At 36.3% G+C, this 19,538-nt stretch overlaps 1 protein-coding gene across 7 annotated transcripts in view; it reads left to right on the plus strand.

Annotated features, from left to right (window-relative positions):
- Positions 1–19,538, plus strand: part of Gria4 (glutamate ionotropic receptor AMPA type subunit 4) — a 348,446-nt gene that overhangs the window by 231,581 nt on the left and 97,327 nt on the right. For all 7 annotated transcript variants that reach the window (XM_047515811.1, XM_047515810.1, XM_047515815.1 and 4 more), the window contains exon 5: positions 15,658–15,842. In XM_047515811.1, coding sequence (XP_047371767.1) covers positions 15,658–15,842 — 185 coding nt within the window. The remainder of the gene's footprint in view (positions 1–15,657; positions 15,843–19,538) is intronic.

Below are 19,538 nucleotides of genomic sequence, written 5' to 3' on the forward strand. Positions count from 1 at the left end.
TTTCTAGAAGAGAAGATCTTGGGCAAGCATATAGATAGATCTAAGTAATGATTCAAAAGCTTTTGACTAAAGTTGACCTAATTCTAGATGTAATGTTTGATGTCCTGCAGAGAGAGGGCAGTTGCTGTTGTGTCCTTAGCAGTGCCAGGGGCCACATCATTAAACAATCTGGACCACAGGGCTGCATCAACTGCCTTCTCTGAAAAAAAGAAACTTTGTTCGTTATTGTAATCTTTACAGTGGTTGTAACACTGAGGCCAGATCTGGCAGAGGCTGCCAGAAGGGGTTATCAGTTCCCTGCCAGCTTGGAGGGAAAGAGTAAGCACATTCCCAATGTGAGGAGCAGAAGCCACAGCACTCCCTGGAAATACCCACAGAACCTAGGAGTGCTTTGTGGTTAAGGATACTTCTGGACCAAAAATGAATCCTTAATAGGAGAATAAAGTTAACCCAAACAGAAGGTGATTTTTCTAAAACTGGAGTGTTTAGAAAAATGGTATGATATGTAGAACACACAGAAAATATTAAACAATTTATTAGGCTTCAATATTTTCAGAAATGGTCTTAAAAATTCCCAAGAACCATAAATTTGAGCAGGACATCCTGGGTTTGATTTTAGGGCTAATTATAATTATAGTTTGAGATTTCAGTGTCCATGATAGACCTTTGGTAACCAAGTTTGCAGGAGGGAAGGGATCCACATTACTATATGAAGTTTTATGCTTCCAAGTTTATATAGCTTAGTACTGTCTCATGTGGGGCTCATATGCTGGTTCTGACTCATTGATCCACTGCCTGACAGTGAACTCTGCTTTGACTGTGTGTTGCTGCTAATCTCCCTAAACAGGTAGTCCCAGCACCATTTCCAAATTAACTATTTCAAGTGATGCCTCCATTATCTATTCATTTCACAAAAGGCAAACTTGGGCATATTCAAAATCTAGAGATGTATCTTTACGCTAATTTTCTCTACCCATATTTCACACCATTGTCTTCTTAGGAACTGTGCTGGGTATGCAGCACAAATCCACTCAGATGGGCTCTCCATTTACCCCATCCTGCCCTCTGTTGCTGGTGGAGGAAGCTGACCCATATGGCCTGGGTGTGTGCTCTTTGATTTTACCACTCAATTGAGTTTTCGTGGTATTACAGAGCATAACCCAGAGGAAGAGAAAAAGCAGACTCTACTGTCAGACAGAATGAGCCTCTACCAATTAAGCTAAGTGATCTTGGCCAAGAACTTAATTCCTCTATCATCAGTTTCTTTTAGATAAAATGGAGATAATAAAACTAACACCATGCCCATAAAGCACTTAATACAATATCCCTGGATTAGGCAGGCCCTCCATAACTACTGTAGTTACTATCTTTATTATCATTAGACTTGATCAAAGTATTGTATTTTTAAAAGGCAAGATTTTTACTTTTTTTCTTTGATTCACTCTTATTGACACATTCTTTGTATGAAAAAAAAAACTGGGAAAACATAAATGAATAAACTAGTTTCATACTTTAAAAGAACAACACAGGCAAATCAGCAATTAACACTCAGATAATTCAACATCCTTGAGATCAGCGACTGGCTCACTGTGTATTTGGTACTTTCAAAAAGTGTCACAGAGGGGGCTGGGGTTGTGGTTCAGTGGTAGAGCGCTTGCCGAGCATGTGTGAGGCACTGGGTTCGATTCCCAGCACCTCATAAAACAAAATAAAGAGCAAAAACAAAAGATGCCATATAGGATTTATGTACTTAATAAATAAATAAATATTTTCAAGGTGGTATGAGCTGTGATTACCATACAGAGAGTTATTTAGGGAACTATAAAGAAAAGGGTAAGAGCTCCGTGTGGAAGATGCCAGGGAGTCTGCTAAACAGCCTGAAGCTGAAGCTGAAGGAGAGGTTGGAAGTTGCCAGAAAGTGTGAGGCAAACAGACTTTTCAGCACAGACAAGAGCCCTCACAAGGCATTGAGGCAAGAGTGAGTCTGGTTTATTCAGAGAACTATACTTTTTGGTGTGAGCTGGATAATTCATGCCTAAGAGGGTGAGAGCCTGGTTTGGGAAGATAAGCATCTCTCCCACTACAAACCCCAATAATCTGACCCCTTTCTTCCTTCATTTTCTTCACAGCACTTGTTACCTGTCGTATCATATTATAAATGCATTTGTGCATTTTGTTTAGAATCTTCAATTTTTTATTACTATTATTATAGTTCTCAGTCACTGAAGTGTGGGCTTTGTGAACTTGGGCATCATTTATTGCTTTGCTTATTTTTGTATCTAGAACATCAGGAGCAGTGGTCTTGTTAGCACTTGGTAAACATGCGGTAAATGAAAGTGAGAGAACAAAGAAGTAGGCGATTGTCATGAAGTCTCAAATGTCATGTTAGGAAGAAAGAGAAGGGTTGGCTTTGATGTAGGTGAGAAGAGGGACAAGTCTTGGGTTTCTGAGTAAAGTGACTGAGTACCTAAAACCAAATAAGGAACCAAGAATTAGAGTTAGATTTCTGTTTTTCTTATTGAGGGAAATGTGGGATATTGAGTTATACATCATGATTGTCCAGAATTGTAAGTATGCAAAACTTATCATGACTGATAAAAACCCTACATTAATCATCTTTGTTACATAGAAAGCAACAGTGGAAAGTTAAGGAATTCAAATAGCCTGCCTTAGAACCAGAGAGTGGAAATGAGAAGCCCAGCTTGCATGGTTGAAGGTAACTAAGTCTGCCAAGAAGCCCATCATTTGTCTCCCGGCATGCCGTTCAAGAAGTCACTCTGAGTTTAGATGATCAGCTCAGGGCCATTTCCCCACTAAAGACATTTAATAGTGAGTAATCAAATGTATTCACTCTCAGTCACTGACACGAGCTTACAATTACTTCTTGGAATTGAGCTAGCCTCAGTGGGATATGAAAATTAGGCTAATCATATGGTGAATACTTGCTTCATCCTGTGTTTGTTCCTGCTAGGAGCAAAAATTGTCTCGGTAATTGTATGCAAATCCTTTCACCAGAATCTTCAGGAGAAAATTATGTACTGCTACTCCTGTGCTAAAGAAAAGACAAAAGTAACATTTTAAAATATCACTTTCAAATCAACCAAAATGAATGGTTTTGGCTTTGTGTATAAAAGCAAGATACAAATTAATATTATTTACAGTACACAGCTTGGCATGTGAATATAACAAACTGATATTTAGTATGTTGTGTAACACATCTGTGTTGTGTTGCTAGTGATTGTTTTCATGATTAATTAATGAGATCTATTGAACTCAAACTTCAACATAAGGTAGAATAAATTAATTGATCTTTTAAAAACCAGAATTCTATCTCAAAGTAGTGGCTATCTTGTTCAACCAGAACAGAATTAATCATTTTGCTTTGTTTTTAGTTTAGTTTTGTATTTTGGGGCACTGGGGATTGAACCCAAGAGTGCTTTACCACTGAGCTACATCTCCAACCCTTTCTATTTTTCTGTTTTAAGACAGGGTTTCACCAAATAGACAAGGCTGGCATTGAACTTCCCATCCTCCTGCCTCAGCCTCCAAAGTCACTAGGAATACAGGCTTGTACCACCATGTGACTGTTTCAGTTTTTGTTTTAATAAACCAAAAATATTTCTGTTTTTAATCATTTAGAATGGAGCTCTTTTAAAGTGGATTTCAAACTTACTTTAATTCTGAAATTTTTGAAGTTTATTTTAACTTTCATCTATAACTCAGGATGGTTGTTATAAATATTGATAATGAAAACTGGAGTAACATTTGGGGGAATTTGAGATATCCCATGTAGGACTCTTGAGTCTTTTAACTCATGACCTCCCTCTTCCCAGGTTTGGGAATTTTTGTAGTTTCCTACCTTCTTTTAGGATTTAATGTGTAAACAGCAAATTAAGTAGTTTTAGGTCACTTTAATAACACTGAGTATTATTTATTATTAATTTAGAAGACATCTCTAGGTCAAACAATAAGATATTGCTGATATTTCACTATTTTTGACCAACAGAAATAGCAATTTCATATGGCTTCTCTTGATATAATGAAAAATCAACCTCACCACATATGGATAACTACAGAATGAGGGAACAAGAATAGAATTTAGAATAAAGCAAGCAACTGACACCCTCCTTTCTTCCCATTTTTTTTCAGAAGTAGTCTAGACCACAGGAGTCATTGCATTATACCTGTGTTAATTTTAGTCAACTCCCATTTGGATTCCCTTTCTTCCTTCTTTCCACTCATCCATCATTTCCACTATCTCTAACTAACATGATGAAAGCAGATTTAAAAAGCTCTCTTCCTTCCCCTGAAGCTTCAATATTTCATTATTATCAATGAAAGAATTTCTAAACTTAACAGTATTTAATTCTTTTTTTAAACAGTTTATTGCATGCCTTTTTAGATGCCAGGCACTTAAAGGCAGAGTGAATAAAAAATAAAAGTCCCTGACTTCATACGTATATTCTGTGGAAGAAACAGAAAACAAACAAGATGAGTGAAGAAAGCACAGAGTACGCTAGATAGTGATAAATGTTACCGAAAACATAAAGCAAGAGATATGGGATAGGAGATCCTAGGATGAGGGAGCTAAAATTTTAGATCAAGTAACTTAAGATGACCTCGCTGAAAAGACAGCATTAGGAGAAGGTTCTAAAGGAAGTGAAAAGTGAATCCCCACCTTGAGGGACAGCAAGCTCTTCAGGACAAAGCTTGGGGCCAGTTTGAGCCTGATGTTTGAGTGTGAGCTAGCCCTATAGGAGGCTAGAGCTCTGGAGTCTTGCAGGCTAGTGTACAGAAGCATTTGGAGGGGTTTGACCTATTAGTAGTATGAATAGTCTTGCTTGAAAAGTTTCATTCTCAAAGCTGACCTATGCATAGACAGAATAGGACGAAGTCTGAGCCAGAAACCCATGCAATTACTTAGCAAGAAGTAGAAACTTGTCAGAAACTTGGACCAAGGTGGAGGAGACCGAGTAAGGAGAAATTCTTGACATATTTTGAAGGTAGCACTGATGGCCTATGATATGATATGAGCTGGGACTGTGAGAGAGAGGAATTGATGTTGTCTGCTCTTGAATGGCCTTCACAAGATGGCCTCATCCTTCCTTGTTAATTTCATCTCCTGCAGGAGAAAGTGTGATGAAAAGTCTCTCAACTTGAGAACTGAAGTCTTGAGTTCAACTTACAGGTTGGTCATTTAGTGAGGTTATGATTTCATAGAAATCACATAAGCCTTTCCTAGGGCGGGATAATACTTCATAGGGTTTTGATAAGATCATCTTTTTGTATTATTAAGCACTAGTATGTCAGAATGTCATTTGTAAATCCTCTACTCCAGCAAGCTAGTCTATTAACTAGCCACTGTTAATGCATACTAAAGGTTCCTTGCCTCTGTGGCTGGGCCTTATGACACAGCGGCTCCTTCTTCCTCACCATCTCCATTCAGCAGACACTCCTCATCTTCTAAGGAGCACTTGGTAGTCCAGAGCATTCTTTTTTTTTTTTTTTGAATAGGTTTAACATTGAAGATTTTTGTCTTAAGGATTTTAAATGCTTAACAGAAGACAAAGGCACCAGATTCTTATCAATTCACAAATGTATGTTTTACTTCCCTTATGAGAATACAATGGTTGCATCTTTTATGAAAGTTTCAGTTGTGAATTTTGTGTAGTATAATATAAAAATTAATAAAATTAGAATTGTGATATGAAAATGGATAAAAATCTCATTTCATGTGTGTGGTACTGGGGATTGAACCCAGGGCCTCACACATTCCAGGCAAGTGTTCTACCACTGAACTACATCCTCAGACCCTCTTTTGTTTTTGTTTTTGTTTGACACAAGTTCTCACTAAGTTTCCCAGGCTGACTTGAGATCCCCCTGCCTCAGTTCCCCGAGTAGCTGCCATTATAAGTATGCCCCACTGTACTCAGCTAAAATCTCACTTTATAAGCAAAACAGTATCTATACAGAAATTATGCTTAATATTTATTGTGATTAGAAAATCAGTCTGCAAGAATGGCTTACTTTAAAAACTTTGGCTTATATTATAAAGACCCACAGGAGATAAGAGACCAAAACAAAAACAAAAACAAAAACAAAAACGTTGGAGTCAAACTTGAAAAGAGATTCAGTACATTCATAGGGAATACTCAAAACTTTTAGAGGTGGTCTCTGGAATAATTGATTTCTGTAGCAAGAGAGAAAAATGAGTGTCTCCAACCTGTATCAAAATTTATCATACTGCTTTGGGTAATAAGAGAGGTGACTGTAGAATTTTTTTCACCAAAAGTTATTGACACTTGAAATTCAAATAGAAAAATAGGTGTTCCTTCTGGAGATTCAAAAAGATATGAGTTCCATGTCTCTTTTTTTTTCCCCTAGCACTAATGATTATATATATGCAAGGCAAGTGCTCCACTACTGAGCTATGTCCCCAGCAAGACCTGACTTCCCTCTGAAAATTTAGAATGAACATCAGAACATAGGATGGCCATTCAAAATCCTCCTTTTTCTCTTATGTTCCATCAATCAGCAGGTTGATTTATTCTTCCCCCTCAATCTAGAATTAATCTAGAATCTATCCTCCTTCCTGTACATGCTCCCAAATCTGACTCCCCTTACCTCCCATCTGTATTATTGCAGTAAGGTCTTTTAAGTGACCTTTCTTTTTTCTGTGTCACCCACATCCATCACATTCTTCTTGCTTCAGTTCTAAGTATCCCTCTAAGACACATTCTGTACTTAAGTCTTAAGTCCTTGAGAAGTAAAGAACAAATTCCTTAAGATGATACAAAAGGTTTGTCACTTGCCTGTTTATCTCTCCAGGTTTAGAAGCTGGTTCCACATGCCACACATACCCCTTGCCTTTTTAATCACAGAAGATTAAATGAAGTAGTTAGCTCCTGTATGTGACCTGCCATGCCCCCTCTCACCTCTGAGTCTTTTGACATCCTGATTCTGTTTGTGAACTGGCCACTACTTTTTTCATTTGTTTGTTTTGTTTTGGTACTTGTGATTGAACCCAGGGGTGCTTAACCACTGACCCACATCCCCAGCCCTTTTTTAAATTTTTTTTTTTTTTTAATTTTGAGACAAGGTCTCTAAATTGCAGAAGCTGACTTTGAACTTGAGATCCTCCTGCTTCAGCTTCCAGAGCCACTGGGATTATAGGCGTGCCCACCAAGCCAAGCTGGCCATTACTTTATTCATGCATCCAAATGTCATTTTGCTGAGTAACTACAAGGCCAAGTACTGGACATAGAAATATTTTCTACTTTCATGGAACCTATAGTACAGTGAGAGAAGCAAGACTCCCATCTGATCATCATTCAAATGTATAATTAAAAACTATAATAAAAATCTCTGGAAAAAATGTACAGAAAGCTTTGAGATTTTATTTCAGTAGAGAGTGGTTTGGTCAGGGAGTATGTGATGTTTTAGATGAGATCTTAAGGATAAATAGAAAGCAAAGGAGGAAGGTGTAAGGAATCCCACGAAAACCACGCTGGACACAGGAAATCACATAAGGGAGTTTATTAAGCAAACGAAGTGTCTCCCTGCAGGGTAAGAGAGAAAATGAGAGGAAAAGAAAGGGAACGAGAAAAGGCATGTGCTAGAGCAAGGAGGATAGAGAAAGTGAGTAGGAGAGAGAGAAGCATGAGAAAAGATGGCGGATAGCTACCGTGAAGCAGTTGAATTCCACTGGTCTAACAGGGGACCAATAATGGAGAAGGATACTTGCAAGCTGACTGATGCACCAATAGCTAGCTAGGATATTCACAGACTGACAGTAGTTGGGAGGCGGGTAAGGTCTGCAGTGGAAAGGGCCGGGAGAGCAGCTTTGTACATTACAGAAGGAAGTCGTCCTTTAAAGGGAGCAATAGTATACGCAAAGTCACTGGGTTAGGACTTCATGGTGCCTTCTGGTACCTCTGAGAAGGACAGTGCTGCTGGAGAGTAGAGAGCAAGAAGGATGGGACTGAAATAAAAATTTCCAGTGGTCCAGTTCCAGAACAGGTTAAGATAAAAAAGAGAAAATTGGGCATTCCTTGGAGGAGAGGGTTAGTGCCTTGAGTCTGAGGCAAATAGATGAGAATACTAGCTACATGATTGTATTAATCAAGATCAGGTTCAGTTGTAACTGACAGAAAACTTTGCTTAAGCCATATTAATAGATAAAACAAGATAATATATTTATTTCTGTCATATGAAAATATGGGTGGAAGATCAGGGAGGAGTAAGCCAGTTCAATAAGTCAGAGACAAGGTCCTTCTGTGTGGTCATTCTGTCAATCACAGTCCATGACCAAATGGCAGGAATTCACATTTAGGCAGCAAGGTGAAGAATTGAATAGACATGATAGAAAGCAGACTCATGTGGTCATTTGAGAAGAATCCCCTAAAGTTTCTACACAAAACTGTTGGCCAAAGTTCAGTCACAGAACCATATCCAGCTGAACAAGAGGCAAGAACATGCATTTATTGTGACTGTTTACATGCCCGGGACAAAATCCCATTGTCTTGAATGAAGAGAGAATTGGTAGTAAAAATCTCTAATGCTTTAACTTTAAAAATTTAGTCTGTCAAATTTCTTTGTAAAGTGTAATCTGAACGAAGTATGAGCACTGTAATATAGGTGTCAGGAGACAATAAATGTTATCAAAAAATACAAGAGGTCTTGGGGAAAATACAGGACTTAAAATGACCACCTTTAAAAATGGTCATTTTTCAATCCACCTCAGAAGGTAGATTTACTATTTTTACCATTGAGCATTTGTAGAAAAAAAAATTTCCATCTTATCTCATGTTTACATATATAGCTTCAAGGTATGTAAATAAGAAAATCATTGCTTACTTCACTATGCCCTTCTTGAACTGTGACATAGGTAAATGCCATAGTCACAGCTGCAGATAATTTCAACCAAGCTACAATGTTGGTTACTTCTTCTGTTTGCTGAAACCTTGAGGTCCAAACTGTGGCCTTGGCAGCATCATTTCAGAACTAAGCTGCTTTGGCAAGGGTCCAAACTAAATGGTCACTAAATCTGCTCTGTAGTTCTAGTCTGGTGACATTAAATGCAGTGAGGATTGCAGAATTTTATTCCTCTCCTGTCTCAAGTCAATACGCAGCATGAAGTTGACTTACACACACACACACACACACACACACACACCTTTCTCCTAAAGTCCACTAGTGTGTGCCAGACCAGAGAAACTGATGATGAAGTAGCAGGTACCTGCATAGCAACTGGTAAGACCAAGGAGTGTGACTCTCCTGTGAGTAGATACAAGCTGCTGGTATCTCCCTTGGTTACTTCTCCTTTTCAGATTAAGCGACACCCTATGGCATAGTCCGGTTTCTCCTTCCCAAACTAGTTCCCATAACCTAGATGTTTCTGTATCTCATGTTCATCAAAATGGCATATGCTGCATATGATGACTTTGCTACCCTGGTTATATTCCTTGATAATTTCTATATTGAGAGTTCTTTCTGTTTTCTCCTCAATGTCTCACCCCTCTGAAACATGACTTCTTTATCTAGGATTCCATTGCCTAATCATGTTGAATATGCCAAGGACCTTCTCACTGAAAACACAACAGCCACTATTCAGTCCTCTCCCAAATGAAAATTTTATAGGTATATAGACATCCCCATCTGTTAAAAATTATCTCCTCCCTGGCATAAATATCTCCAGCTTCTCTTCTCCTGCTCTGTGTACTGACAGTTGCATCAAATAACTCTTGCAAAAGGATATTAAATAAATAAACCCAATTTGTATGGTTAGCAGCAACAACTCTGAGATGCTACTCATCCAAAAATAGGTCATTATCCATGCATGATATAAAAAATTGTTGATGTGTAAGGATGCTGTAGCTTAGGACTTCTTACCCCACTGTCATTCTATTTAAAAGAATTGTTCATATAATTATATGATATGAGAACAGGTTCAAAAATATTTTATGTGCACTTGATAGTATTCTCTGATGTCTATGCAAAAGGCTTTGGTTACTTATTGTAATCTGATGATGTGATCACATCCATGACATGCTTTTCCTATTATTCTAAATTTTTATTCCTTTGAAGTTATTTATATAATGCTGTGTATTTTGCATAATGATTAGTTACCTAACTATCAGTTTTGCTAGACAAGAATCACATTTTTGTTCACCTAGATATACCTTATAAAATCTTGGGATGTTTTAGGTCTTCAATAAATTATATGAATTAAAATGTTAAAACAGCTTTTTAAGGAAAAGTCAAATTTAAAGTATTCTTTGCAGTAGAGAATCTCCTGTTAACCAGGTGAAATTCACCTAAACCTGAAGCCTTCATTTTTTGACCACAGTATTATATTATACATTTTTAATAGCTAGAAGGTATAAATCATAGCCAGATGTAGAAATAGTATGACCTGACATGTGACTTTCTAGTTTATGTAACAAGTTACATAATCATAGATTCAACAGCAGTATTTTCTCCTGGTTACAATTTATTCCCAGCTATCTTGGCAAATAAATAAGACACACACCTCTGAGCAGCAATGAAAAATATGAGAACATGTTAAAATCAAACACAGCTTATAAAAGAATGTAAGTTTTCAGCAAGGGCTCTGAAACTGTAGTGGTGTGTCCTTTGCATTGCATTGAAAAGATGCCATTCATTTCTGACTTTGATTAATGAGGCTTTTTAGGTGGCCAACTTTCTTTGACATTAAACAAAGATTGTGTCCTAGGATTTTTTCTTATTTCAATTCTGGCATCATTTCTAAACCTGATCAATTAGATAATAAAAGGCTGAACTTGAATTATGATTTTATTATTGTAAATCTTTTCATTATCGTAAGTAGAAACATATATGAATTTTGTTCAGAAGGTGTGTGTCTCTGCATCCTGCACAAGTCACATCAGCAGACAATAACAACACAGATGCCTAGTATCGACATGAGTCCTGACAGCTGCACGAGGCCAAAAAATAGCAGCAATGTCTAGAGAACTAAGCTAAACTGTGAATTGATCACAAGGAGCAGAAAACCCATTTCTGTATGTGTGGCTCATATTTATCATTTCTAAAACAATCAAGCAAACAAAAAATCTTAGAAATATGTTGGTACTTCAGTAAGTAGAGGGAGAAAAGGGGGAAAATGTCAATTGACGTTTTTTAAAGTATTCCTTTTAAGTCAAAGAACACATTCACAGGTGTCAAAATGTTAGTAGAAGCAATGTTGTCTTAGTTTCCATCAGAGAGCGATTCCCAGGAACAGAAGAAATAAGGTATGAAAATGTACATTAAGAAAGGTTTCATGCCATTATGTTACATATGCATTGAATAGGAATCTGGTGAAAGAGTCTCAGGTTTCCAGGGAGGTGGGGAGGGCTGGGTAAGATTTCAAAAGGTAATTACTGGTTTATCAATTTTGTTTATTTTTTCGAAGAACCAACTATTTATTTTGTCAATTTTTTGTATTGTTTCTTTCGTTTCAATTTCGTTGATTTCAGCTCTCAGTTTAACTATTTCCTGTCTTCTACTACTTTTGGTGTTGGTCTGTTCTTCTTTTTCTAGGGCTTTGAGCTGTAGTGTTAGGTCATTTATTTTTTGAGTTTTACTTCTTTTATTAAATGCGCTCCATGAAATAAATCTTCCTCTAAGTACCGCTTTCATAGTGTCCCAGAGATTTTGATACGATGTTTCTTTGTTCTCGTTTACCTCTAAGAATTTTTTAATTTCCTTCCTAATATCTTCTGTTATCCATTCCTCATATAATAGCATATTGTTTAATCTCCAGGTGTTGGAGTAATTTCTGTTTTTTGCTCTTTCATTTATTTCTAGTTTCAATCCATGCCCTCTCTCACCACTCCTATTCAATATCGTCCTTGAAACTCTAGCCAGAGCAATTAGACAGACCAAAGAAATTAAAGGGATATGAATTGGAAAAGAAGAACTCAAACTATCCCTATTTGCTGATGATATGATTATATACTTAGAGGAACCAGGAAATTCCACCAGAAAACTCTTAGAACTCATAAGTGAATTCAGTAAAGTAGCAGGATACAAGATCAATGCTCATAAATCCAATGCATTTTTATACATAAGTGATGAATCTTCAGAAAGAGAAGTTAGGAAAACTACTCAATTCACAATAGCCTCGAAAAAAATAAAATACTTGGGAATCAATCTCACAAAAGAGGTGAAAGACCTCTACAATGAGAACTACAGAACACTAAAGAAAGAAATTCAAGAAAACCTTAGAAAATGGAAAGATCTCCCATGTTCCTGGATAGGCAGAATTAATATTGTCAAAATGGCCATACTACCTAAAGTGCTATACAGATTCAATGCAATTCCAATTAAAATCCCAATGATGTACCTTGCAGAAATAGAGCAAGCAATTATGAAATTCATCTGGAAGAATAAGAAACCCAGAATTGCTAAAGCAATCCTTTGCAGGAAAAATGAAGCAGGGGGTATTGCAATACCTGAACTTCAACTGTACTACAAAGCAATAGTAACAAAAACGGCATGGTATTGGTACCAAAATAGACAGGTAGATCAATGGTACAGAATAGAGGACACGGACACAAACCCAAACAAATATAATTTCCTCATACTAGACAAAGGGGCCAAAAATATGCAATGGAGAAAAGATAGCCTCTTCAATAAATGGTGCTGGGAAAATTGGAAATCCATATGCAACAAAATGAAAATAAACCCATATCTCTCACCGTGTACAAAACTAAACTCAAAATGGATTAAGGACCTCGGAATCAGACCAGAGACCCTGCATCTTATAGAAGAAAAAGTAGGTCCAGATCTTCAACATGTCGGCTTAGGACCAGACTTTCTCAACAGGACTCCCATAGCACAAGAAATAAAAGCAAGAATCAACAACTGGGATAGATTCAAACTAAAAAGCTTTCTCTCAGCAAAGGAAACTATCAGTAATGTGAAGAAAGAGCCTACAGAGTGGGAGAAAATCTTTGCCAATCATACTTCAGATAGAGCACTAATCTCCAGAATCTATAAAGAACTCAAAAAACTCAACACCAAGACTACAAATAATCCAATCGACAAATGGTCTAAGGAAATGAACAGACACTTCACAGAAGAAGACCTACAAACAATCAACAAACATATGGAAAAATGTTCAACATCTCTAGTAATAAAAGAAATGCAAATCAAAACCACCCTAAGATTCCATCTCACCCCAATCAGAATGGCGATTATCAAGAACACAAGCAACAACAGGTGTTGGCGAGGATGTGGGGAAAAAGGTACACTCATACATTGCTGGTGGGGTTGCAAATTAGTGCAACCACTCTGGAAGGCAGTATGGAGATTCCTTAAAAAACTTGGAATGGAACTACCATTTGACCCAGCTATCCCACTCCTTGGCCTATACCCAAAGGACTTAAAATCAGCATACTACAGAGATACAGCCACATCAATGTTCATTGCTGCTCAATTCACCATAGCCAGATTGTGGAACCAACCTAGATGCCCTTCAGTTGATGAATGGATAAAGAAACTGTGGCATATATATACAATGGAATATTACTCAGCCATAAAGAATGATAAAATTATGGCATTTGCAAGCAAATGGACGAAATTGGAGAATATCATGCTAAGTGAGATAAGCCAATCTCAAAAAACCAAAGGAAGAATGATCTCGCTGATAAGTGGATGATGATACATAATGGGGCGTGAGAGGGGTTAGTTTTAGGGTTAGAGTGAGGGTTAGGGAGGGGGGCAAGAATGGGGGAAGGAAGGACTGTATAGAGGGAAAAGAGGGATGGGAGGGGTGGGGGGAAGGGGAAAAAAATAACAGAATGAATCAACCAACATCATCCTATGTAAACGTATGATTACACAAATGGTATGCCTTTACTCTATGTACAAACAGAGAAAGAACATGTATCCCATTTGTTCACAATAAAAAAAAAAAAAAAAAGGTAATTACTGGCCTGCATTACAAAAGGAAAGACTAAACGAAGCCACAGATATACCAGAATAATTATATAGTAATTAATATGCCCCCTTTCATCCTCTTTGGGAATTTTTTTTCATTTAGATAAAAATGAATCCTGACTGCCACAGTATTTCATTTGGCAGGATATCAGGTAATTTATATTTCAAATATGATCTCATCATCAGTTCCATCTGTTGATATTACCTGAGCATCATAATGTTTGAAGCTTTGACATATGGAAAACATAACTCAAAATCAAAGTCCCTGAATCTGACTCACATACAATCAGAAAGACAAAAAAGCATGCTCCTATCCTGCAAATACTGCTTATTCGTTTTAAATCTTCACTTTTAATCTACCCAGCTCCCTATCCTAACTCCAGAATCCAGGGAGGGAGAAACTATAGGCAGCTGCTACAGCGTGAGTTCAAATAAGTGTTGAATTTTCTTAAAGAGGATTAGAATGTTTTATTTATGCTAAGTTGTAAAGTGAAAAAATGACTAACAGGCCATGATCCTAACCAATCCGTGTTTAAGGGTATTTATAGATTTGAAGGATCTTTTCTCTTTCCTCATACTACAATTCAAAAATGAGAGCTGGAGAAAGCAGGAGGATAACAAGACACTGTTGGTATGAAGATGTAACTCTAGGGCTGTAATTATAAATTTACAGCTCCTCCCTTAAAAGGTGCTTGGACCAGGTGATATCCCTTCCCAGTGCAGGTAGATCTGGACCAAGAACAAGGTAGAAACCATCCCCTCCTGTCTTTACCTAAGAAATACCCCCATCTCCAGCACTTCTTTTCAGCCTCCAAAACTAATGCAGGTGATTTCTCCTTTGTGGTATTTTTCTTTTACTTTACTTTTTCTTTTTCTTTTTTTTTTTTACACACTGCATTTTGATTCATTGTACACAAATGGGGTACAATTTTCTTTCTCCCATGCAGGCAGACTTAACCCAGTCTTTCCTTGGGTTAACACTTTATCTTGAGTACTCTATCACTGCACTTTTAAAAACTAAGTTGTATATGTTTGTTCGAATGTCTGTCTCTTCTGTTGGATTATGAGTACTCAGTCACTTACCAAGTGATTATTCAACTCACACCCAATCCACATCACTCTCCTGTGAAGAGAGGACAAGCTTAAAACATAATACCTTTGTAGTAGAGATCTGTCCATATCATCAACTGAGGCTCCACTGGTAATTGCTCCTCTATGAATACCATTGTACCGTTTCTTTTACATCTTCTCTTACATTGTAGAACCAGAGCTATTACTACTTTGCTCAAATGGGAAGTCAAAATATTTCTTCAAAATGAATTCTGTCTAGTGAGCAAAATCACAAAAAGGGTTTATGAAATTGATATTGACTACAAGTGGTGGTAGACTTGGTTTTTAGTTTATTTCATCGAAAATGTGTCTAGACCAATGGAATATTCTCCAATAGAGCAATTTTGTGAGATTACACAAGATACAGTATTGCTACTTCATTCAATCAATAGCTTAAGAGATTTTTTTGCCATGAGTAAAGAAAGTAAGGAACAAGTGATCCTGAAACAGCCATTCAGATTTTTAAGTTTCTAAGTAATCAAATCAGTGTATATTTTGAAACATAAAAATATGGATGGAGACTCACTGCCTGCATATGTCATTAAAAAGAATATAAGCAGTAACTTTTTTTTTCTCCAATAGGATACTCAATACTTCAAGCTATTATGGAAAAAGCAGGACAAAATGGTTGGCACGTCAGCGCTATATGTGTGGAAAATTTTAATGATGTCAGCTATAGACAACTTCTAGAAGAACTTGACAGAAGACAAGAGAAGAAATTTGTGATAGACTGTGAGATAGAGAGGCTTCAAAACATATTAGAACAGGTAAGTCCTATTATCTTATTATTCTTATAAATGTCAACTTTTACCTGATTTGTCTCCATTAATATCTTCTCCCAACCACTTAGTTTTCTATGATTTTTCCTTAGGACCAAATCATAGTCCTTGATCATCAAAGGCCATTTTGGTTCTTAGGTCTGAATGAACCTACGATCACTATTTCTCACTCAGGTTTTAACTCTTAACAATAGAAGAACCCTTGGTGAATCATCATGAGCTCTTTCTTGGCTTTCTGTTTTAAGAAATAATAATTTTGAAGATTAGAGCTATCAAAATATTAGAAAATTTTTAAATGTGGGCCTTTTGTATTCTTTAGAGAATCAGCTGCATGAGAACCAGCCACAAAAATTAGTAAAGCAGTGAAATAAAAGAAAATTAAATGAGATACTGTGTGTGGTAAATTTTTCTACTAGCTGTTGTAAGTAAATACATTTCCTACTATGGTAAAGATGATTTTCAACTCACCTTTGTAAAGGAAGAAACCTTTAATAAAATTTTCAATAAGTATTTTTTTATTTGATTTGAAAGAAACAGGAAAAGATAAAACTGAGCTTTGTCATTGCATTAAGTGATTGGAAAATATAGTCCAATAATGGATAACTTTTGCTTCCCCCCTAACCCTACATATGATAAAGCTTTGATGCAATCTTCAGCCAAAATTGCAGTGACTGTATGCCCTCTAGTGGTTTTATAAATGCATGCTCATATTTATCTACAATGGCTAGACAACATGATTTGGGGTTGATGAATTTGTTATGTATAGTTTTACTGCATCATTATGTGATTTGCAATAGTAAACTTACCACCAATTGGGAGACTGATTTGTAAAAATCATTTTAGTACTCAATTATAAAAAAATCAAAACCAAAATTGTTTCAGAGACTCCTTAATACCTAAAAGCACTGAACTAGATGTTTTATTCCTTAACTATGTGTTAATAATTGGTAAAAAAAAAAAAAAAAAAAAAAAAAAAAAAAAAATTTAAAAAGTTAATGGTAAAAAATATGTTACCATTCTAAGGCTTGAAGCCTGAATATATTGTAAGTGGGTTTGACAGTGTTTTTGCCTCCTGTTATCCCTTTATAGAAGAAAAAGCACCAACTAAATACAGAAACACTTCACTGAAGAAAAGTATACCACTGTATATTTGTTGTTCTAGGAAATATTAGTTATAAACCTATATATCCCTCAGGTTTATTCCTGAGGGAATGCAAAAAAAATTATTAAGGTTGCAGCTATTCAACACATGTGAACATTTTTAAGTAGTATTAGGTTCCAAGAAAAAAACTTTCTCCCCTACTTTCTTAAGCAATGCAGTCACTTAAGCTCCAACTCCCCTTCTCTTTCCCTCCCACTCCGATCCTGTATTGAGAGTTTGAGTTGTTTGACCTGAACAACTGAAGCTTTGTAAATAACTCATGATGACTCCCACAGAGCAACCAATTCTAAGAACTGCCTGCATTGCCAAGTTCCTGTCAGAGGGTGAGTAAGGCTCAGAAAGACCCTCCACTTAGCACCTGTGCTTAAAAGATGCAGTCTGGAGGAGGCAATTGAGTGCCCAAAGCACACTGACCCGTTTCAGAGGCTTAGCTGGTTTTTAAGAAGAAAATCGGCACACTCGGGTGCTTTGGATAAACTCTGAATAAGCCTTAAAGGAGCTCCTGCTAAGAGAACTGGACTTTTTTTTTTTTTTTTTTCATTTCAAAGAAATGAAAAATCTGAGTGTCTACCTTGCCTATTCTTTTTGATGAATTCTAAAAGCTTTTGTTTCTATCATGTCCATAAGGAAATAATGAGAATGATAATAGACGCTTGTCCCTTTAACTGCCTTTCAGGTACACAGTTCATAAATTGTAACAAACTCTTGTGAGAAAGTAATGTACTCTTAATTGTCCCACAAAGTCTCCCTCCGCCCCCCTCAAAAAACTTGTTTTTAAAAAAAATTCTGAACTTTTTTTTTTTATTATATGTGCTTTAATTCCTTATAGCTTTAGGAAAATTACTTTTAATGTTTCTTGGTTTTACTCTTGACCTATTCAAACAGAAGAGCTAATTCATATTTTGTGAGAAATGTGTACATTACCCTGAGTTTCAACAATACATCTGTATTTAAAAATTCTCTTTCATAAATTAAGATAACAACAGAAACTAGTTTTAAGAGAATCAACCAAAGCATTTTTCAAATAGGGGTTACCAGAAACTGGAGAGGGAAGCAAGATGGGGAGATGGGAAGAGATTAGTCAAGTAACCTGACTCACAACCAGACAGGAAGAATAGGTTCTGGTGTCCTATTACACAGATGGGTGATGACAATTAACAATGTTGTATTGTATATTTTAAAATAACCGAAGAGAATTTTGAATGTCCTGAACACAAAGAAAAAAAAAATGTATGAAGCCAGGCACCAAGGCACATCCCTGTAATGCCAGGGCTCAGGAAACTGAGGCAGGAGAATTGCAAGTTCAAAGCCAACCTCGGCAACTTACAGGCCTAAGACCCTATCTCAAAATTTTTAAAAAATACAAAAAAGGGCTAGGGATGTGTCTCAGTGGTTCAGTACTCCTGGGTTCAATCCCTGTACCAAAAAATAAATTAATTAATAAATAAATAAGTGTTTGATATGATGGATAAACTAAATATCCTGAGGTGATCAGTACACAATGTACATGTATCAAAACATCACTTTACCCCATAAAGATGTACAATTATTATAGCAATAAAAATTGATTTAATAAAATTTCAAAAATAAAAGGTGAAGTGCTAAATAAACTTAGTCAGAAAAATGCCTTTGAAAAAGTAGCCCTCTCTCAGATGATCAAATTAATCCAAATGAAGATAAGAGGATATATTTTTAAACTACTAGAAGGACAAGCACACTTTACATTATTATGGCATGCTGACAATAATCACTTCCCTGATATTTTAATTTGTATCAATTTGCAAAAACATAACAGAAATAGCCCACATGCTATTCTTTCAACATACATCAATGGACACCGATATATTAATGGAAAAAAAGTATTTCAACTTATTTTTATGCCATGAACAAATTAGTTCTTATAAATGTGCTGCTATTGAAAATTGCAGTTAACCATATACTCATTCAAACATTTCAAAAAGTGAACATCAGAGTATTAAACTAAGTTTAGCCCTGAGGTTTCTTCCCAGGAATCCTTAAGCGTTGGTGTGATGTACAACCTTACCTACCGCAGGTAGCGAGGCTTAGTTCATCACAGCACCTGAGCTGCACAGTCACAGGCAACCAGCTTTTTCAAAATTAAGCTAAACACTGAACTGTAACCAATTACGCTGTCATTTATGTCACTTCTGCTTTCTTACCATAAATGTTGTCTGACAACTTTGCAACCACAGAAATCTTTGAGCCTGCTCTAGTTCTGAGGACCTATCCAATTCTAGAATCTTAAAGTCAATTAAGATCTTTAAAGTTGTTATATTTTCATATTTGACAGGAATAAATATTTGAAAACTGTAGTTTAAGATATTTTTATTATGTATCCTAAATGACATGAGAAGAAAGAACTTATGTAAATAACACCCATTGGGCCACTTAAGATAATAGAAATATAATGAAACTACAAAGTTAGATTTACTGTGACTTTTTTTGTATCAAATGCAGTCAAACAAATTGTACTTTTGGCTATCTAAATTCAATAGACAGTT

The sequence above is a fragment of the Sciurus carolinensis genome, chromosome 11 (genome assembly GCF_902686445.1).
Source record: "Sciurus carolinensis chromosome 11, mSciCar1.2, whole genome shotgun sequence".
NCBI classification, from domain to species: Eukaryota; Metazoa; Chordata; class Mammalia; order Rodentia; family Sciuridae; genus Sciurus; species Sciurus carolinensis.